The 22,569-nt window shown below is 39.7% G+C and overlaps 1 protein-coding gene across 1 annotated transcript in view; it reads left to right on the plus strand.

Annotated features, from left to right (window-relative positions):
- Window positions 1–22,569, plus strand: part of SYNE2 (spectrin repeat containing nuclear envelope protein 2) — a 179,798-nt gene that overhangs the window by 59,929 nt on the left and 97,300 nt on the right. The window contains exons 34-51 of the mRNA XM_051769854.1: window positions 377–478; window positions 1,659–1,859; window positions 2,799–2,964; window positions 3,709–3,821; window positions 4,574–4,776; window positions 5,142–5,261; window positions 5,367–5,655; window positions 6,417–6,586; window positions 7,934–8,246; window positions 8,988–9,152; window positions 10,020–10,376; window positions 10,838–10,972; window positions 11,942–12,100; window positions 13,205–13,351; window positions 16,219–16,374; window positions 16,759–17,024; window positions 18,138–20,244; window positions 21,736–22,058. Coding sequence (XP_051625814.1) covers window positions 377–478; window positions 1,659–1,859; window positions 2,799–2,964; window positions 3,709–3,821; window positions 4,574–4,776; window positions 5,142–5,261; window positions 5,367–5,655; window positions 6,417–6,586; window positions 7,934–8,246; window positions 8,988–9,152; window positions 10,020–10,376; window positions 10,838–10,972; window positions 11,942–12,100; window positions 13,205–13,351; window positions 16,219–16,374; window positions 16,759–17,024; window positions 18,138–20,244; window positions 21,736–22,058 — 5,492 coding nt within the window. The remainder of the gene's footprint in view (window positions 1–376; window positions 479–1,658; window positions 1,860–2,798; window positions 2,965–3,708; window positions 3,822–4,573; window positions 4,777–5,141; window positions 5,262–5,366; window positions 5,656–6,416; window positions 6,587–7,933; window positions 8,247–8,987; window positions 9,153–10,019; window positions 10,377–10,837; window positions 10,973–11,941; window positions 12,101–13,204; window positions 13,352–16,218; window positions 16,375–16,758; window positions 17,025–18,137; window positions 20,245–21,735; window positions 22,059–22,569) is intronic.

The raw sequence follows: 22,569 nt of genomic DNA on the forward strand, positions 1-22,569 counted from the left end.
ATCATTGGGATGCCAGTTCTTGCCTTTGTCTGTAGCATCTGAGAATATCCCTTTAACAGAAGCAACAAGAAATGAATGCAAAATTAAGATTATTTTTCTGCAAATTTACTTGAAGCAAAATAATTGAATTGTTAAATTTATGCTAGATTCACATTAACAACTGTTTTGCCTGAGAAATATAGAATTTTTCTGACTCTAATACAAAAGAATGTTTGTGTTCCTAAAATGAAAATCAGGACATGGATGAGTTCTGACAGCTATACGTGCCAAAATGCAGAATCAGAATATTTTAATGTAATTTTTCTAACGGAAACATGGAAATGTAGTTTTTGGGGAGGGAAGACATAGTTACCAATGTGTTTTTTCCACCTTTTAGGCATGCTTACGAGTCCAAGAGCAGAAACTCCAGAAATTTGACAACACGGTGGCTGAGATAGAAGAACTTCTGAATAGTAATGAACCTCCACTGGAGCTGCAGGTATGAAGAAGCTTTTACAGCTGGCAAGTCATTACTCATTCCTGCAGCCCTGCTTCAGTATTGTCTTTGCCACACTGATTCCTTGGTTTGACTTAAATCTACCCAAAGAGTTTTGCAGGCATTTTGTTGGCTCTGAGCAGTGACATTTCATTTGTTGTCTGTCTCAAGCTGTTAGAACCAAACCTGTCGTTTTACACACAAAGACCTCTGTCACTTCTGTGCCTTGTTGGGACTTAGGCCTGACCCAGTCATTTTGCAGGCCTGCTGAAACAGGCCAATATCAGTGATATCTGGCTTTCAGCTACTGGCCAGCAACAAGGCCCAATGGACCTCATCATCCTTTTGTGTTAACTTCACACAGCAAAGAATAAATCCCCCTCCACTGTTCAAGACCATGGTAACCCTGCCTTGATCCTGTAGCAGTTCCCTAAGCATCTGCTTGCAGTATCTCTCAGGTGCACCTTGAGCTTGACCCCGTTGGGCTATTTCTGTGTTTATCCTCAGCAGGCAGTGAACTCAGAGGAGTTTCACTGGGTAAAGTGATCTAAGGAGCTTAGGAAAGGACTCAGCAACCTTGTGCTGTGCACACTGTGTTCCTTGGGAACACCAGATGCCCTGAGTCCCTGAGGTGGTGTTTCAGCATGTGGCCATGATCCCACTGAGTTCCTGCCTCGTGCAAATCAGTGAGAGCCTTAAGGATGAGGTTAAGGACCTGTTGCTCCTCAGTGAATAGTCTCCAGCCACAGCTCCCCACCTCTCTGTTGCCCTTGCCTGTTTTTTGGGTCACTGTGGGGAATTTGCCCTGATGGAATCACTGCAGGGAGATGTGCTACAGAGAAAGCTGCCACCTTCTTTTTCATGGCAGCTGAAGAGAATATAAGGCCTTAATCCAGCTCAGAGTAGACACTGGAGTAGACCGACAAATAAATTTGTTAATAAAGCAGCACCAGTACATATGCTAATAAAGACAGACTGAGATTATTTGTCCTCAGAAAAGCAGGGCTTAAATACTATTATTTTTCAGTCTGTGGAGTGGGAGCAGAGACAAATTGGAACAAACTGTGATTGAAATGTCTGGACTTTGGATAATTTAATTTCTTTTTATGTCTATCATGGATTTTTGTAATATTCTAGGAATTTAATCCAGTATAATTTATGTATGTTTGTTTCCAATTTTAAGGTCATCAGATCATCTGTTGTGCAAAAAATGGAGCTGATAAAAGAGCTCTTGTCAACGAAGCGAGGGACCAGTGAACTCACCGTGAACACAGCAGAACTGAAAGGAGACCTTGATCTGGCCAAGACACAGATTGGAATGACTGAATCACTTTTAAAAGCTTTATCTCCTTCAGACACCTTAGAGATCTTTACTAAATTAGAGGTAGCATGCCAAAATTATGTGTATATAATTAATTTGTTCATTATTTCTCTCTTGGCCAAGTGTTCATAAGTGTTTGTCCTGTGTGAGTTGTAAACTGCTAGAATAACTCAAGTGAAGAGCCTTGCTTGAATATTCCCTTAAGATGCCAGAAACATGAAAGAAAAGCCTGTTTTCACTGGCAGCTATTGGAAATGGTTAATCCTAGGCACAACAACATATGCCACCCAGGATATGTTCAAGCAGTAGTGGGGATACTGGGCTGTATATTTTCTGAGACTGGGTAATATACAGAGGATGTCTTTGTGCCACCTGAGCCTGCCTGCAAGGAGACCTCCCAGTAAACAACTTCAGCCAGTTATTTGCTCAAACTCCAGCTTCCTGCTTGGAGGTTTAGGCTGGCAAGATTTAAACCTCCCGTGGAGCAGTGAGTGGATATGTACACCCTGGGTGTCAGACCACTAGTGTTTGGGGGCAGTGAGATCACAGACATTGGAAGAAAGAGCTTTTAATTAATTCTCCTAGCTCACTCTAAGTTATCTTTCAGCTCACAGGGACTTGACATACAGGATATGGCATTTAGGGGTGGAATAATGCCTATGGCAGCTAAGGCATTGTAACTTCTGGGTATTATATGCTCTGGAACACACTATATCACTGTTCACATATGTATTCTGTGTGATGCCAAACTATGCATGAGTGAATGTGTGATTATGTATGCATGCAGGGTAATGGACACTGCTCAAGGAGAGTTTAGTGCTTATATCTACCAACTGATTGTTTCATTAATGCCAGTGTAATTTAAGAAATTATTTGGACACATTGGCAGGGCTAAACCCTTTTGCAAAACTCTGGCTTGTACTGAAGCATCTCTGTACAGTGAACTTCTTCTTGCACTTCAAAATTTTCTTTTTAAAAATTGTCCTATTTTTTTAACTTTAGGAGATACATCAGAAAATTCTGCAGCAAGAACACCATGTGGCTTTACTCCAAGAAGAGACGGATTGTCCTGATGTGGATGAATTAAATAAGCAGCTTAAATGTGTCACTGACTTATTTAATAATAAGAAACATGTGCTTCAAGATCACTTTATCGATGTTTTGAACCGTAAGCAAACACATTTCACGTTTGTGTGCCTTTATAGGTTTGCACTGACCACCATAATGACTTAAAGGTTATGCAGTTAATTGGTTTGAAACTTCTTCAATTGCTCAAACTGCTTCAGCTTCTGAATAAGATAAAGATTTGCAGAAAAATGGCTTTTTATCCCAACAAACCACTCAGTCTGGATCAAAGTATTTTGTTTCTTATTTTTACATTTCAAAAAATAGATAAAAGAAGTGTAAAGCATAATTCAGGAACAAATGTCAGAGTATTTAATTTAAAAAATACAGAAATCCAATGTTTTCATTTTTTCCAGTCATTTTTCACTTAAACTTAGTTATAAGAATGAATAGTGTTATTGCTTTTTGTCTTAAGCAGACACAGAATTGTGCAGTTGGGGTTTTCTGCCCAAAGGTAGTCTCATATTTTTACGTATTTTTAAAGTGATATTAATTTGTGTGGAAATGAGAAAAGTTGCCAGTAGGCTATTCCAGGTCTTGTTTACCCAAACTGCTGTGTGTAACAGACTGTCCCTTCCAAGTGAACAGGTAGGTTTATTGTCAATTAATGTTGGGTAGAAAAATATGAGCTGCAGGATTCTCAGTCACACGCTTTGTACTGAAAAGCAACCTTTGACAGTAGCACTGATAAATACAGTTGTAAACTGTCTGAAATCTTCATGTTAAATAGGATTTTCTTTTACAGGATACAATTAATGAAGAAAATTGGAATGTATCTTTTTTTTAGGTCAGTGCAAGAATTTTAATGACTGGTTCAGCAGCACTCAGCTGTCTTTGAAGGACTGCTTTGACCCCTCAGAAACAAAACCGATACTGGAAGAAAGACTACAGAGGCTAAAGGTAAAGTATTAAAATGTTCTAATTGCTAAAGCTGATTGTTCTTGAAGTTTTACTCTTTACACAGGAGACTATTCTTGGGAGTGAACTCACCAGCAGTGGCTTTGTAACTTGAGGCTGAAAGAACATTTCATGTAACTTAAAGCATTAGGGCAATAAGTGGAATGAAAATAAAGCTTGGTTCGGATGAAGTATTGGTGTTCAAGTTCTGACATAGTTGGGCAAGTGAGAGACAGAACAGTAGCTAGTCAAAGTCAATGAACCTTGACCAAGTCCTTCAGTGTGCAAAGATGCAGAAAGTCAAATATGTACAGAGTAACGTGAAATTCTGACCCTCCCAATGGACTTGAATGTAAAAAATTTGCATTCATTTTATTGTAGCCAGATTTTCTCTCTAAGTCAGACAGAATCAAGAGAAAACAGATGGAAAAGCCACAACATCTGCAAGAAGCAATCACAGTTAAGCAGCAGAAGGAGACGTAGTGATGTCAGTGCTAGATTTGAATACTGCATGCCTGTTTCTTCTGTGTATATTTGTGCTGTAGAGAAGAAAAAACAAGTCATCTACTTCACTTTCTCCTTATTTTACAAACAGCAACTTTTCCATTTGCAAATGGCATTGTCAGCAAACTGTGAATTAACATATATTCCTTTTCATGGAAAAAAATATTGGTGAAGATAACAGGAGCTGAAAAACTCTTGTAACATAAATATCTATTATACTACAGCAAACACATCTTGTGGTTTTTTTTCAGCACTTCCTAACATCTGAAGGCAAAGATAGAGATATCCAAGAGGTTAAAACTTTACTGAATAAAGTGAAGCCTTACTTGCCCAAAGCAAGCATTAACCACCTTAACAGCCATGTGAGAGATCAAGAAGCAGAACTACAAAGACTGATCTCCAAATGTCAGAAACGGGAAAAGGAACTTGGTGCTTCTCTCCAGCAGCTCAGTAGGTAGGAAGCTACTGTAGTTTCTGACATTTTAATCACAAGTGGTGTAAAATGATTCATTATTAAACAGCCATAGTGAATGGCAAACAACCCTGCTTTTATAAAAAATGGTATTTATTTAAAGGATAATGAGTGTTTTGTTATATGCTTCATGTGTTTTTTTTTTTCATTTCATAGCAGACCTGTATGGAAACTATGGATAGTGTCAGTGACATGAACTGAGATACTTAAAATACTTGTGCTCTAAGTGTTGCTCGATCTGACACGTGATATTTATGTTACTCGTTCAGCAAAACACTGTTGTCAGCAGGTTTTAGCCATGTAATGCCTCTCATTTTGACCTGACTCTGTATTTATACACACTTTAGCCTTGAAGAAAGCATCTCAGCCTTGGAAGAATGGCTCACTGCTCAGGAGGAAAAACTGAAAGAGATCAATAAAGATGAGACTAAACTTGAAAACTTCTATAAAACACTATTAATGCAGAGGTACTGGGGTTTTTTTGATCTCTGTCTAAGAACTGTCTTCTAAACAAGATTGTTCCATGTTGTTACAACAAGTAGATGTTTATTAATTTTTATTTTATTTTTCAGAAAACCATTTGACTCCATGGCTCAGCTAGCAAATTCCTTGAGGGAGGCTGGGCTGACAGAATATGAAACCATTTCAGAAGCCAGTAATCTTATTAGTAGGTACCACACATTGGTAACACATGTAAGTGGAATGGCAGGGAATACTGAGAGACTTCCAGTGGAGGAACAAAATTATGAAGAGCTTGCCCAGGATGTTTCTTGCTGGATCAAAAAACTTGAAGAGGCTGTTGATAAACTGAGTTCCCAGGAAAATGAGTTGCCATCAGAGGAAAGGATTAATCATATAAAGGTATTGTCTAAAATGTATTCCTTTTTCACCTCACAGCTCAAGCTAATACCAGGGGAATGCTTGATGAGTCAATACCTCCTGAAAGGCACTGTCACTGCTCATGACCTGTAGTTTCATGGCTTATTTGAGGAGGGGCAGGGAATGTTTGGTACTTTTTGTTTGGGTTTTGCATAGGTTATTTCCCACCTAAGATGAGATTGATTGCTGCATCCCTGGGTGAAGCAGCACTGAACTCATGAGGTGCTGGTGGCCATGTGCCTTCCCATCATAACCTGTTCCAGGAGTGGAGAGGAAGGTCAGTAACATAGCTGGGGCATCTGGAGAGCCTCTGCAAAGTGTGTGGCTTCTCAGGTGTCTTGCATGGCTATTGTGCTGGACTGCTCCACTGCCTGGATGGGTCTCTCAGGCCCCAGTGTCCTCTTTAGTGTCTCCTTTCTCTGACTACATAGGATGAGAATGCTGGGATTTACAAGTTTCATTCTGTGGAAATGAATAGTATTGTGACATGGGATTTGGATCAGTTTTTTTATTTGTGAGTACAGTCTCTTGTTATGTAGAGAATAATTAATAAATCAGCTTCATTATTCCAGACTTTCAAGATTAGATCATCTGTTTATGTATCAGTTATGTAATATATTGGAAGAAGAATTCTGTTGTCTTGAACAACAGTGTGCAAAGTATGAAAGAACAATGGTAATACTTTTTATTTTGTAACCAAAAAATAATTGTACATGTACTACTTCTGCATCTCTTTAATACAGGAAATCACAGCTCTCAGAGAAGAAGGAGAGACCAAAATACAGAATATGGTAGCTGTAGGAGAAACTTTATTGAATAATGAGGAAAATAAGCAGCCAGAGGTTCAGCAGACCATTTCTGAGCTCCAGAAAAAGTGGGAAAGCATTTGTCAGGTGGCCACTGAATATAGCAGGTAATGTGGACTTTGCCAAGAGGCAGTACAGATCATTTACTCCTATATTGACTTTTTTCTCTTCCTCCTGCACCAGTTCCATTGAATTTCTGTTCTTCAGGAGCAGAACGAGGTACCTACAAAAATACTTGTATTTCTGCAATATTGTGGAGGGGCAGGTCACAGTTTGGACTGAATAGTCAGGTGGGGAATAGCCAGAGATATTTTCTGGTGTAACCATAAATAGCCAGAGAATATTCTGTTGCCTTCTGTTACTACTGAGCACTCAGTAAAAACAGTACAAGTAGCGCTCAGGAAGACGGAGCATTGGCTGTGTTGGATCCAACACAGCAGAATGCAGAGCATCCTCTTCACAGTGTGGTGAAGACAGGAGAGGAGGTGCTCAGCAGGTCTGAAAAGATGCTCAGGACCTGCAGGATCAGGCTTGTGCATAACAGATGCACCATGGTAACAACAGCAGGGAGAAGCTGGAACAGGAAATGTGGTGCAAGAGTACTTAATGTATGTGTGGCTGTGCTTCATTTGTTATTTGCTAAAAAAATATGTGTCTTGAGGGGCAAAATCAAAACACTTAAGCTTTGCTTTTGTCCTCACTTATCCTGCTGTACTTTACAGAATTATAACCAGAATTCATTTATTTGGATTTGTTTGTGTGGGATCATATTTTCAAATGTTGGCATTTAAGTTCCATCTGGAAAATATCTGGGCTTCATCACTAAATGTGAACATACAAATGTTACTTATGTCTCATTGCATATTTACTGTGGACAAATGCAACCTGTTGACCTGCAGCAGATCAGCATTCATGCTTATAAAGCACACAAATCAAAATCCTGTGTAAAGGTCAGGAAAGTAATCACTGGATTGTACTAACATAACCCATATTGCATATGCTGGTTTTGTTGTCTGTATCTCTAGAACACTCCCCCATCCCAAACAATGTGATATGTATCTTCTACAGAATATTCCCTTTCAGGAGACTATCATAAGAAGTCAAAGAAAACAGATTCATAACCATATTGTAGTTCTTAAACAGAACTTCTGCTTCAGTGAAAAGCAGAAAAATACAGAGCATGAGCATCACATCTCAGATGCTTGAAACTGTGGGCTTATATGTTACGAGACTTAGTCATTTGTCTTGCACTTAAGTCCAGTTCATCTGCAGTAACTTCAGTGCTTTTCATCACCTTGAAAATTCCAGTCTGATTAGTTATTTAAAACCTGAACAAAAGTGTTCAGTACACTCAAGTTCATTCTGATGGTCGACTTGTTCACAATTTGACATTTTCTAGGTAATCAATAAATTTGGTTGTTTTATACTATTAAACACAGTATTTTTTTCCTTAGCCCTCAAGAGCAACTTCAGTGCAACAGGGAGCAATATGAGCAAATCAAAGAAGATCTGAAACGGGCTCTAACAGAACTGGAGAAACAGCAACAGGAGACAGGATTTGCCCTTCAGCCTGGTTTGCAGGAGAAGCAAGCTCAGCTGGCAAACTATGCTGACCTCCTGCAGAAAGTAGAAGGCTTAACTTCCCAATTTAGTGAATTGAAAAGCCAGAAGGATCATCTACAGGGCCACACTGGGGATCCCTGCTTCACAGAGATGGAATGGTCAGAATTAAAGCACCAACATGAAAATCTACTCAGCCAACTCCAGGTTGGACCCTCCGTCTCTTTCCTTACGAGATTCTTGGTGTTCCTATTGGTGGCAATTCTCACTGTTTACCTGTAGTGTCATTCAGATGGGAAGTTTATGGGTAAAGCTGGGAGTGGAGGAAGTTCCTCTGAAAAAGGACAGGGAATTCCTCTCTCTCTTTCTTACTGTGAGGAGAAGAAGAGCACCAGGAGCACATACTCACTGCCTTGTGCTCTGCAGAGGGATAAATGTTCATACAAATGAGATCAAAGTAAGTGTGAAGAACGTTTTGTACCTGTGTAAACAGATTTGGATAGTTAGAATATGAAGCATTTGTTCTTATATTCTCCAAGCCATGGTAGGTTTCCTTCCCTTGGGAAGAATGAATTTGGAAGATATCTCAAAGATGCTTTTCCAGCATCTTGTTTTTACTGGTTTCACCCAGTGTGGTTGCACTTGCAACCTGTGTTGCATTTTGCCTGTATCATCCATTTTGAATAGAAAACATCCTTTTTAGAAGTACATTCTTATGGAATGCCAACCCTTCTACTTCCTGCTACTAATAAAAATTTTGTTTGTGATGGACTCCCTGATGTACTGGGAAGAGAGAAAGATGTTTATGTGGTTAGCTGTGGTTATTTTATGGAAAGCAAGCAAGTTTGTTGTGCTAGTGAGGTCCTGAAAAAACTGTGACAATCTGTGTATGAATTATGTTTGTTTAAGATAATGGTTGACTAGTCCTAGAATCTGCTTGGTTTCTAGACCATCGTGCAGACATTAGAAAGTCGTGTTCAAGAGCACCAGCAGTTTCAGGATATGGTAACAGACCTGAGCACTGAGCTAAAAACTGTCTCTGAGAAGCTTTCTGGTGTTGAAGGTCCAGCAATGGAACAACCATCAGCTGAGCAAAACCAGTTGGAGTCACAGGTATGTTGCAGGTTCTGCATCATGGAGAAAGTGTCCATGCCCTAGAGACCATCCCATTTATAAAAGAGGACTGCTAATGGTGTGACACTGAAAAACTAAGAAACCTTTCTAAAAGAAAAAGTACATATGGTGTTCCTTTTATCAAGATAACTGTAGACCTAAAACCACTCTGAATGAACTGAGGGGACCTTTACTGTTGGCTGAACTGAAGGCAGAATTGTCCCAGCTCAAGCACACAGGCTTCTTCAGTTTGTTTGGTTGGGATTTTATTTTTCCTCTCTGGGCATAATGAGGAAAGAGATCATTAAATTTGTTGTTAGTAAGTGTCTTTAAATTAGCCAGTGTGGAAAGCTTAGGAAAATGTCAGTGAGCCAAGTTCAGTTCTAAGAGGTGTCCTTCATGCATAAGTAGACATCCTTTTGCTCTTTGGCAGAATGGATAACAGTCCTGTAGCTGTGTGCATAGGGAGCTACTGGAAGCTGAAACCATAGCTCAGATATGGGTCACTGCAATTCTGCTTCCTCCAGAATTTACTGTGCCTCTAACAAGTAAAATGGAATAGGAGAGATGTGGGGGGGATTATCTGTTAAGAACTTGGAAGGATCATCATGTACCACACAGTGTGCTATTGGATTATTTTATCGTATTGCTTATAGCTCCAGGTGATCTCTGTACGTAGAAATGGCTGACAAAATTACTGGTTTAGTATTTGACTTTCTGCAGCAAATAGGTCTGCATGTACTTTTCAACACAACTTGTTGTTGACAACAAATATTTATGATTTTGGAGATTGACTTTAGATCGTAGCATTAAGTATATTGAGTGAAAACACTTCTCAAATGAAATGTTTTTTTTTTGTGTCTAAAGGAACAACAAGGACCTCTTAGTCGATATGAAGACACTTTAAAGAAGATTTTGGTTTTAGCAGAAACTGTTAAACAAAACACCTCTTCAGCAGGACAGAAGTTTATTAAGGATGAGATTGAAACACTTCAGAGCGAACACAGGAGTCTGGAAGAAAGACTTGAAAATGTCAAGCAAAAGAAGGAAAATATTTTCAGTGAAGCCCTTGAGTTAAAAGATGAGTTTGGTAATGAAGTACAAATGGAAGATAAGGCAGATACAATGTTGAAGAGAGAGATACAGATCACTTCTGACAACGGTGTGGTTGCAGAAGAGACCCCCACAGAAGTGGTGCTGAAGGAGCCTTTGGAAATGTGTGATGTGAGTTTATTTGTTGACAGTGTAAAGAGGCACCTGTCTCGCAAATATGTTCTGTATATTACATCCTTAATTTCATGGAAATGAAGCCTTCTGTAAATACATGTGTATAATTCAAAGATGTGGAGAAGAACTCCCTTAACTTGTCATAACAAGCCAGTAACATGTATTCAAAATGGCAGTTCTCCATTTAAATATATGATATGCATATAACTTCCTCTTGCCAGGAATTAGAGCAGGTATCCTTGGTCAGAACACAGGGGCGAGGGTGTTTAGGTGAGAAAACTGCAGATAAGCCTCTGCCAAAGAGCTTTGAGAGCTTCTCTTAAACCAGTAAGACTTGTTTAGAACTGCAACGCAGTATTTGTCCTGTTCGTTTTCAACGGTAATAATTTTTACCATTCAGAGATTTAATGTTACAACGTTTATGGTCACACAAGCATATTTTCTATCATTTCTCTTAGGGTCAAGATGTAAATGGAAATGTGTCAGAGAAAGAGAAACAGAATGATCCAGTTTTGGAGGAAAGCAGTCTCTTGTCAGACAGCCCGTTAAAGGATATCAATCTCAGCAAGGACATATTGGGGCAGGCTGTTCAGGTACCTGACAAATACATTCTAATACATGTCAGTGTATATAACTGTATGTGTGGCTGTGTGTTCATTAGAAATGTATATGCAATTCCTTAAAATTTCTAGTCTTACAGAGACATATTTTGCTTATCTTATGAAAGGAATGATAAATTATAATCTTCAGATTACCCCCTCAGCCTTGCTCATGTGAAGTGTGCAAGAGATCAGTGTGATTGTCTCTAAAAGACCCCAGGGCTTGGACCCACTTTTTCCATGATGCAAAACCTGCCACATACTTGTGATTTCATAAAATCATAGAATCACACAATGGTTGGGATTGGAAGGGACCTTAAAGATCTCATTCCCACCCCCTTACCATGGGCTGGGACACTTTCCACTAGACCAGGTTGCTCAAAGCCCCATCCAACCTTATCTTGAACACTTCCAGGGATGGAGATTCAGCAGGTTTTGTCACTGTAGGTAGTCAGAGGTCACTAACCTGAAACTGCTGATCTTTAGGGGATCTTTGGGACATTCATACTGTAAATGACTTCATGTGTGCAAAGCTGAGGGAATGATTTGGAATACTCCTTCATTGACCTGACCATTGAGTAATAACAGTACGTGGGAGAGATGACCATCAAAATATCAGAGTGGAAACTGTCCGTACTGGGATTTCTGGAGAAGGTGCAAGATCAATAGTTACCAAATGTGTCTACACAGAAACTTCTATAACAATATTAAAAATCATGTGAGCACTTACTCCTGTTTGTTTTGCCTTGTAACTGTTTGAGTGGTTAAGGTCCTGATATGTTAAACTGATCTGAGCAGGAGTTTCCAGGATACTCTGGATTTGAGTTACCCCAGCCTTTTCCTTTATTCACTAAGCTAAACTGAAGGTAGAGTAGACAGATTGTGGAGTGGGAAGTTTCTTAGCAAACTTAAATTTTGTACTGACTTTTACTGACTGTAAGCATCTTGTATTTTGCAAATCAGGGGGAGGCTGATAAGGAGAGCCCAGGTATGGACAAACAGGACAGGGGCCAAGAGGATGTTCTGGACAGTGCGGTTCTGAGTGGTGAAGCAGAACTGGAAAGACATCAGGATGGTGTTCGTTCTGAAGGTGAAACAAGAAAGGAAACTCATCCAGCAGAGGTAACTGGACATGAGATTACACAAGAGTGATGGAATTTGAGGGTACATGTATGCAGTTTAGTTGCAGTGGGGATGATACCACTAATAAATAAGGAATAAATATCTCAAGTTACACTGAGCTAATTTTATCTGATGTGTTGTATACTTAGTATGTGTTAATTCACTTAATCCTTTCCTGTACATTTAAGATTAGGATATAGGAAATTTTTTTTAATGGTTTGCTTAGGATATTGCATTCCAAGGGATATTGCATTCCAAGAGATATTGCATTCCAAGTCACCTGGATGTATTGTGAAGTCTTTTGACCATTTCATTTGAATTCTGTTCTATACTTACGCTTGAGTCTCTTTCAGTTATGTAGATTTGTTATTTACATATTTGCTTTGCATGTGTGAAGCTGTACTTTACATGCTGTGTCCTGTTTGGTGCACCCCAGTACAAGGGGAATTTTGATACTAGAGCAGTGTTTAGGAGCTGGAGCCATAATGAATGGGAAGAGGCCAAGTTTCCATTGGAGATGAAAAGGCTGACAGGGGTCTCAGTGCTGTCATCCCCTCCCTGAAGGGGTGTTGCAGAACTTCTCAGAACTTCAGAACTGCATAAGTTGCAGAACTTCTCAGAACTTCAGTTTTAGCAACTGTATGAGATGCTGAAAGCTGCATCCAGCAAATCCCCAAGTTGCCCACAAGACTATTCTGCCTGGTAATTGCCTGGGAGTCTAACCACAGACTCTCTGTCTACAGCACAGGTGCAAGGAGCCTCAGAAAAAAACTAAACCTTTTAAGAAATACATTCAAGACTGAGCCCAGGAGTACACAGGTCCCTGCTTAGAATAACAGGAACAGCGTAGGTCAGAGTACGAACACTTGCAATCTGCAATTTTTCTAAAAATTTATAGCAGAATTACAGCACTGCTTCTTCTAAGTGCTTTCCTTTGCCATAACCTTGCCCACAGTAAATTATGAGATGTAATTGTGGTTTTCCTCATCTACCTATAATTATGGGCTTCATAACTTTGTCATCTCAAGCACTGTAATTATTACACAGCGAGTTTGATTAGCACTTTTTGATTACTTGTTTCTTTTATTTTTCTTACACCAAAAGGAGAAACCTAGTGATGACAAGAATGAGTCATATAGAGAAAACGTGGGAGAGGTTCAACATAAGGTGTGCCAGAAGAGTCAAGTCCTGGAATCTGCAGCAGCTGAGAAAGGTGGTCTGGGATCTAATCCCCCAGTTTCTGCACACGAGGTATTTATTTATGGTTTATTATTTCAAGCAAAGTTTGCCAGTCATTGAAGTTTTGTTTCCATATGGGCTTCAGCTGAAGCTGTTTTAAAAGAAGAGACAATTACTGTCACATCAAAATCAAGGCTATTGTGTATAGTTCTTATTTATGTCTGTGATAGTTCTGAACTTTATCCCAAGTGCTAGTCACATCATATTTTTCAGTGGATCTGTTCAAAGAGAGTTCAAACTGGTTTTCAGAGCCATCATAATCAGTCTTTATTTTATGATATTTACAGTTTCTCTTTTAATTGTTAATCAATACAACTTCTTTCCATGTTATTATAGTTAGTTGTGCCATCGTAAGGAAGGCAGATCAGAAAACTGAAATCCAAGGATGATCCAGTATGAGAAAATAAATGAAATAAAAAAGGGAAAGGAGAATGGATTCAGGCTGAATTAGTGATAAGGTTATTACTAAATGACTTCACTAAGTTTATTCTTCTTTAAGAGTAAGGGAGTTACATCACAAGTGCCCTGTGACTGCTGATCTTGGGCACCATATTTTTAAACTGAAGGTAGTGCCAGATCTAATCTTCAAGTTAAACCTACAGGCAGGTTGGCAGCTGGCCCATCTGTTGCCAGGTCTTACATGGGACTTGCACATCTACTCTAACTGGAAACCCTAACAAAATTTTCCAGAGATTTTAGGAGTCTGGAGAGGTTCATACTGACTGGAAGCTAGCCAGTGATATTCCAATTTAGAAGTGTGTGAAGGAAGACCCAGAAAACTACAGACCTGTTAGACTAACCTCAGTTCCTGGAAAAATTATGGAAATAATCCTGGGTACTATTGGAAAACATTTAAAGAACAAAGAAATCATCACAGAATCATTTAGGTAGGAAAAGACTTCTTAGACCATCAAGTCCAACCGTTTACCCAGCACTGCCAACTCCACCACTAAACAATATCCCCAAGTGCCACATCTGCAAGTCTGTTAGATACATCCAGGGATGGTGACCCACCACTTGGCTGGGCAGCCTGTTCCAATGCTTGACCACCCTTTCCATGAAGAAATCTTACCTAATATCCAATCTAAACCTCCCATGACACACCTTGAGGCCATTCCCTCTTGTCCTGTCACTTGTTACCTGGGAGAAGAGACTGACCCCCACCTCACTTTCAGGGAGTTGTAGAGACTGATAAAATCACCCCTGAGCCTCTTTTTCTCCAGATTGAGCCCCCCCCTCCCAGCTCCCTCAGCTGGCTCCTTATAGGACTTGTGCTCCAGACCATTCCCCAGCTTCATTGTCCTTCTGTGGACACGCTCCAGCACCTCAATGTCTTTTTTGTAGTGAGGGGTCCAAAAAACGGACACAGGATTTGAGGTGTGGCCCCACCAGTCTGTATCCAGGGAGGCAGTGCCACGGTGTGCAATGAGAACATCATACAAACAAGCAAAACATGTACACTGCAATCCTGAGTTTTTTCTTAAAGTCAGGACACTTACTTTTCTGTGTGTTTTGATGCGTTGATATTTCAATCTTGAAGAGTGGATTTCTTCCTCACTCTTTGATAGCTTAACTGAGTTTGTAGTTTGTCTGGTTACTTCAGCTCTATGGCACTCCAGAGTCTCTTGAGATAAAATGTTATGTCTGAATTGATACAACTGGTACGGATGTGTACACAGAGAAATTGAAAAGCTCTCTCTGATTGACTATTTCAGCATTGGTCCCCTTCAGTTTTGACTGAAAACAACCAAAAGAGTTCAAACAAATGGAACTTTTCTTTTCTGATAATGTGTACTGTGTTCTGTTTGTTTCCCATACTTGGAAGCAGGTATGTTGTGTATAGCTCCTGATCCACAAAGGGACAGATGACAGTGACAGCTTACAAATGATATATAGCTGCTGAGATAGCTGGTTGCTTCCTAGTAAAATAGTATCTAAAGTAGCAATACAGTAAGTTTATCAAACGAGAATTTTTTTACTGTTATTCATTTTAGATGTTAGTACTGTGGAGAAGCTCGACAGTCGTGGTGTAGTTATATCTGTGTATTTGTATGCATTCACTCACATAAAGTATATGTGGAACAGATCTGCAGATACAGACAGGTACTGGGGGAAGGGAAATGCAGAAAGATTTTTAAGGTATTGCCATGTGACCCAATTAGCCTGTGATGTTTCACTTATATTCTTGTCTGCAATAGCTGAAGGTGATGTTAAACATGGCCCCACCCCAAGTGACTTGTACCTCTTTTGTGGGAATCAGAGACAGTGCCAGGGACTGGCTCTGGAGTCACCTAATCCCTTCCTCCCCACCCTGATTGAGACATGGCTCCCTAATGCTCTCATTTTACCCCAGATTTTGGATAGCACTTATGCCAGTGGCAGTCATGGCTTCGTGTCACAGCCAAGGTGCTTCATGCATGAGTTGCCCTGTGAAGAACAGTTGAAATAATGCCCTGGTGAAGGACATAGCAGGAAGTCAAGGCAGGTGCTGAGCAGAAGGAATGTGGATGTGAAGAGAGGAAGAAGTTCCATGGATATGTAAGGAAGAGAGGGAGAAGACACGACAAACATGTGAATTCATGTAGCAGATGTTGGTACAGGGAGGATGTTATATGAAGTGGGGATATCAGAGTTTCAGACTTAAAATGATGGGCAGAGGTTTCACAGCTCTCTGAGAAGTGCTGGCAAGCCAGGGTGACTGCAGAGGCGGCAGGTAATGATGGAGGTTCCAGTTTCTGGGTCCAGGCTGACCCACAGAGATTGTGGGAGAAACAAGAGGAGGATTTAGGCATGGTTTAAACATGTGAAGCCAAGTGCTGCAGGCAGAAAACTTGTTGGTTTAGGACCTTCAGAAATAAGAATCCTGTTTTGCATTGTAGGACACAGGTGCAGAAGTGGTTGTCCAGAAGGAACTATTTCCTGGAGTGCAAGTAAACACTGAATATTTTGAAGAGGAACAGAAGGTCAATGAGCTGAAAAAGGAAGTGGCGGAACTGGATATGGTGCTTATAAATGAACAACTGAAAGAGCTGGAGGTATGGAAACTGCAATGCCATTCTCATTGTAATGCAGTGATACACTTACAGAATTCTGATTCTCTTGGGCAAACCGAAATTGTTGCATATAGTCTTATCTGAGGTTTGACTACATGATTAGTCAGTTTGTCTACAAACACTGTGCCTTGCTGCAAGTATGTCCATGTAAATCCCACAGTTTGTACTGCTCTTCTGAGTGCAGCAGTAGATAGACCTGGGATTACACGTGTGCTTCCATGATATGCAGAGGCATCCATGCTCCTTTGCGTGTGGATGAGCAGGCATATGTCTGTAGGTGAATCAGTATTTAGCTGTATTTTGTGTTGAAAGCTGAAAGTGTTTTAAGATCATCCTTTAATCCCCTCTCTGTGGACTTGATTGTAGGATTTACAAAATGAGCTGGAAACGTGGAAAGCAAAATCTTTGTGCCATAGTGAAGAAGTGATTCCCAACGCAACAGGATCAAACAGAGCAGAGCTGCAAACCACGGAGCCTGTGGTGCCCTGCTGGGACAGGCTACTCCAAGAAATAGATGCTGTTAAGGCAGTGAAGGAACAACAGTACTGTTTAATTAATGAATACCAGAAAAATCTTTCTGCTGCGCAGTCCTCCATGAAAAATTTGTCAACAGAAAAAGATAACATAAAAATGTAAGTATAGTTGAAGGTTTTGGTTAAGAGGTTGCAGAACAAATGTGGCCCTAGGCTGAATTTTGTGCCATGCTCAGAGAAGAATATGATGTTTTATCCACTTCATTAATATTGGGTGGCAAGAGAAAGCTTACAGGTCTACATGTTTGTAAACAGCCTTAAACAGAAGCATTTCTGGTAGTTCTCTGCTATCCTTAAGCAACATCTGCTCTCTTTATTCTTTAGGCAAAACAACGAAACGGTTGCTGGGCTAAACACTCATAAAAAAATCCATCCTAAAATATTCTTGCAAAAATATGGCAGATGTGAAATATTCATTTGTCTTTAAGGACTCACTAGTTCTAATTTCTTTTCTGAGGGATATATGTCTTCACTCTGAAAACTAACCTTATTTGATAGGAAGAATTCTGTGGTGGTAAATAAAGTCTACAGTACCAATTCAGACACAATGCACATGAAATATACTGTTTTGTGAATTAGTCTTCAAAACACAGAACTAGTTTGTACCAATAATGTATCAAAATAATTTGAAAATATTTAAAATTTATGAAATTGTTAATTTGCAGCAAAGAGATTGGAAAAAACAGAATAAAAATCTAATCTGCTAAATGTATTTTAGATGGGCATTTCAAAATACTCCTGGAAATAAAAGATGAGTATATAAACTACTCCAAATTAATCTTGGACAAATGGAAATTTCTAAATATTTTTATAACTAAGTTTTATCTTCATTGTCAACCAGAAATTACCATAAAATATTGTTAATTCACAAAGAGATGACTTAACACTATTGTTGATTTTAAAAACTTTATTTGTTGTAACTTTAAATGGGGACTACATTCTATATTAGTATATACTGAAATTTTAGAGAATATACAGTAGGACATGTCTTTTCTGCAGAGATATGTGGGAATAACAAATGCTGTAAAGATAAGCAAGAAATAACGATATTGCAAGGGTGATTAGGAAATTTGTGAGAGAACATAGGGATGTGTGTGATTAAGTGAATAAAGTGAGTGAATTATATTTTAAAAAGTGAAAATAGTTTTTAAAAGCATCTAGTCTATGTTTTAGGAGAATTTTTTTTTTAAACACTGCTCATGTTTTTGGCAGGGGTCCTACGAACAACACAGTTCTTCTGGAGAAAATTAAGGCATGCATAGAGTCCTTAAGGAAAGAAAGAGATGTCTTAAACCAGCTGCAAAGTCAGCAGGAAATTTTATCTCAGCATTTGACATGCATGGATAAAGTGCTGACGGAAAGCCAAATGAGGCAACTGGAGCACTGGTGGCAACACGTGGAACAAACAGTGCAAAAAAAACACGATCAGGTTGTGGCAGAAATTGATGAATTTAACCTGCTTATGAATAAAGCACAGGACATTCAGAGGCTGATACAAGAACAGTATTTACAAGCAGAGTTACATTCCTCAGCTGCAGGAAAAGCCAAAGACCCTCTAATTTGGACCACAGGGCTACAGGACATTAAACATGGACTTTCTCAATTAAAAAGAAGGATTGAACTGCAGATGAAAAGAATTTGGAGCGATCAAGAGAAGGTGGCTTTGGAGAACTCTATACATGATTTGCAGAGCAAATTGGAAGCTTTATCAGCACAACAAGCTCAAGGGGATACTCAGATCACTGGTCCTGCTCTCATGAAACATGAAATGATGAAGAGGCTGAAAGAAAATATTTCATGGGTCAAAGATTCACTGTCCCACCTTGATCAGAAAGCAGCACTTTTCCCCAGTGATGTCAAATCACAGATCAGAACTTGTCAGCTCATGAGCACAGAAGTTGTAAACAGAGAGCCTCTGATTCTGTCACTGGATTATGGGCTCCAACACATCCTTCCCAGCTTGGAGCCAGAGGAGGTCTCTGATATGACCTTCCTTTTACAAACATTGCAGAATTCATACAAGGCTCTTGTTTTAAAATGTGCTCAAAGATTGCAGCACCTAGAGCTCCAGCTGGAGGAGAGGCAAAGACTTATTGCAGAGATAGACAAAGTTCACTGTCAGCTTCGAAATGCTGAGCTGCTTGCCAGGCCTGACACGAACCAAACCAGCACATGCTTAGAGTTAGTCAGCCAACAAAACATCTTAAAGGAGATGTTAAAGGACATACAGGAAATAGAAGGGCTTATCTCATCTCACTGCAAAGAGAGTCAGGTCACAGCTGGGGAGCTGAGCCTGTCTGAACAACTATTTTTGATTGATCAGTTAAGAAGTCTGAAGAACAGAGCAAGAAAGACGCAGAGGCAAATTCAGAGTAAAATTCATGAAGTGGAAAAAAAGATAGCTGTCTACAGAGAGTTTGCTGAAGGAATAGCTTCACTACATCAGGGTCTTAATGATCTACAGAATGGTGAAATGAACCTGAAAGAAGATGAATTAGTAGATGCAAAGCAGGGAGTGAAGGAGAAATGCAAAGCACTTAAAGAAAAAGTATTAGCTCTTCAGGCAGATTTGTCACAAATAATGAAGTACAAAGAAATCTTTGAATGTGTAGGTCTGAAATGGGACTCACTGCAGCTGGATGAATTGCAAGCTGAATTTTCTAAAATAAAAAGTAAAATTAAAGGAAAGATAATGCACTTTGAGAATGTTGTTAGGGAATGGGATAAGATTCAAGTATTGCTAAATGAAATCCAGACTGTAACATCCACTGTAAGAAAAGAAGCTAACATCCTAAATGATAGCTCTAGCTCTTCTCCTGCTGAGAATGTCATATCTGCAAAGATTCTGCTGCAGACAGTTCAACAAATCTTGTGCTTAACTCAGGAGGCAGCAAATCAAATAAACAAAAATGAGGTCTTTGATACACTATTCAAAAAATCTAAGACAGAAGAAATTAAGAGCCTGGAGAAAGATGTTGAAGAATTGAATAAGTTTCTTCAAAACTTGGTCTCTGGGCTCCAGAGTGTAAACAAGGAAGATACCCAGAATGAAGTAGAAAATATATCCCACATCATAAAGCATATTCAGTCAGAGCTCCAGCAGCCAGTTGTGATAGATGTGAAAACAATGCAGGATGAAAAGCTGCGATGGGAAGCAATTCAGAATATGGTGCAAGCAAATTTTTCTGCTATTAAACACCTAATGGAAAAGGAGAGGGAAAATCAAGAAGAAAAATCTCTTGCTACTGGTACAGAAACAAAGTTAGAGATGCTGCAAGGTCATGAAGCACAACTGAAGACAGACATTGCTGCCCGTGTTGTAAGTATATTTAATGAAAGTGAGGTATTGACATATGTCTTTCCCCCATAATTAGAACAGGTGTCTGTGACTGTAGCATTTATATTTTCATGACTTATATCCTCATTTATTGTAATAGCTGAATTGGCCTGTGATCATCTCTGCATTGGTGGGTATGATGGGAATCATGATAGAAACTAAGGATACTAAGAAATCAATTGTATTCAGTTTGATTATAACCAATCAGTGGAGATTAGCACAAGAAACAATGATAAAGAGGAGGAAGGAAAAGGTTGTGTTGAAATATTCAGCTGAAGAGAGACTGAGTGCAGTTGTCCTGCAATTATTCTTGGGATTGATTTTAGGTAATGTTTTCAATAGTAACAGTGATGAAAAAAACCCAAGTTCCTTGTTTCTACTATAAAGAAAATTTTACCAGTTGGGAATGATCAAGAAGAGTAAAGCACAGGTCAAACCAATGTGATCAGGCCTCAGGAAGATTGAACAAAGGAAAGGCAACTGGGATCCAAGGCTTTAACACAAGTATATAAGGGATTGATAAGGTATTGCTGGAGTATTGACTCGATTCTCAGTGGTTTTGTCAGGAAAGGTTCACTCAAATTGGAACAGACTCTGTCTGGATGAGGAATGTCGAGGACAGTTAATAAAGCTGAATTTGCTCAACCTGTTAGGTGAGGGAAAGTGGGAAATCTATCTGAGAGGTGTAATTAGGATGGAGGCAAACTTCATGAGTGGAAAAGGGCTGCTTAAGGTAAAGTGCAGTGTTAATATAAGGATCAAGAGTCAGTGAATAAGTTTATGTTGGAAACCAGAAGACTTATAGCAAAGAGGTTCTGAAACTGTGTTCTGGTCAAGAAGACCTGTGCCCTGCCTGCCCAAGACATCAATGGATACAAATAAGGAAATATGAGGTGGTAGTTAATAACAGGAAGAGGCACTCAGCATCCCTTGGTTGATTTATGGTCCTGCTGCCAGATTTCCCAGTTTGCTGTACTTCACAACTTGGGTATTGTGTAGAGAGCACAGTGCCAAAGTTTCTCTGCCCTGCAGGAATCCAAGAGCTGACAAAGTCACACGTTCGGTGTAGAAATACATACACGAAGAGGGTTTAGCAAGAAGCAGTTTGGCAAGTCATAGTGGAGATATCCCCTGGAGCAGAATACAGTGTCAACATGTGGGCTTTCCTTGTCTGAACATACTGCCATGTCCATTATGGAATCTTGGACCTCTTCTGCCCTGCCATCCTTCTCTCTGGACTTTTCCAATATTAGCAGTTCCCTCATAACCCCTGTCCTATGGTTGAGAGCACTGCTCTGTGACTACCTTAGGTAGCAGAGTGCATTTGCCACGTGTCCTCCCTTACTTCCTCAGGCCAGTTCTGGGAGCATTGGTCTCAAAGACAGCCAGGTGTGAAATTCTAAGATCAGCTGGTGATCCAGAGGAGTACAGCAGCCTTTCTTGATTGTTCCTTCGTCTCTATAATTCTTTCAGAGTGCTCTGGAGGAGGCATGTGAGATTGGTGATCTTTATACCAAGACCCTTCAGAGGGCTGCCAGATTGCTGGAGGACTTTGAAGCTCAAATCCAGGCTGGTGCAGCAGAGCTCTGTAGCTCAGAGGAGATCTGTCAGACCCCACAATGGAAACAGGAAGAGTTCAACTCTGCAAAGGCTGATGTAGAAAACTTTCACTCCAAGCTGAAAAGCCTAGTAAAACCAGAAGATAAAGTACATCTGGAAAATACTTTAACAGAAATGGTCAATAAGAGTTTGGCTTTAAGGAAGAAGGCTCAGAGAAAGGAAGCTGATGAACATAGGTAAGTTTAAGAGATCTTCCTAGATTATGTACCTTACTATGAGAAACATGGCTGAAAATAAATGTGGTGGTGTTTCTGTTCTGATAGAACCAGGTAATACAGTAGAAAGAAGTGTAAGCATTCCTGTGTTCCCAGATGTGATTGTAATGTAAGGAAAATTACCACACAGTAAGCATATTGCTAGGAATTTACAATGCAGTAATTCGTTGCATAGTCCAAAAAGTACATATAGGGCCTTCACTGAGGGTCATGGGGTGCCAGAATCAGAAGAAAACACACTTCCACAGTCTCTAGTTCAGTGCTGGTGGAGGTTAGAATAGTTTTCAGTGGAGTCCTAATTCATGTCTTTGGATGGCTTGAGAAAGTAAAGATCAAACAAGACACAGAGGCTTTATTTTCCTTCCTTGAGGTACAAAAGAAATCTGAAGGGTCTTCAGATACATGTACAGAAAAGGTTTGGGAGATAAAGGAATGAATGAATAAATGCTTTGGTAATAGAAATGAGATTGTA

This window comes from Manacus candei, unplaced genomic scaffold, assembly GCF_025592945.1.
Source record: "Manacus candei isolate 608988 ecotype Guabito, Panama unplaced genomic scaffold, ASM2559294v1 h1tg000113l, whole genome shotgun sequence".
In the NCBI taxonomy this organism is placed as follows: Eukaryota; Metazoa; Chordata; class Aves; order Passeriformes; family Pipridae; genus Manacus; species Manacus candei.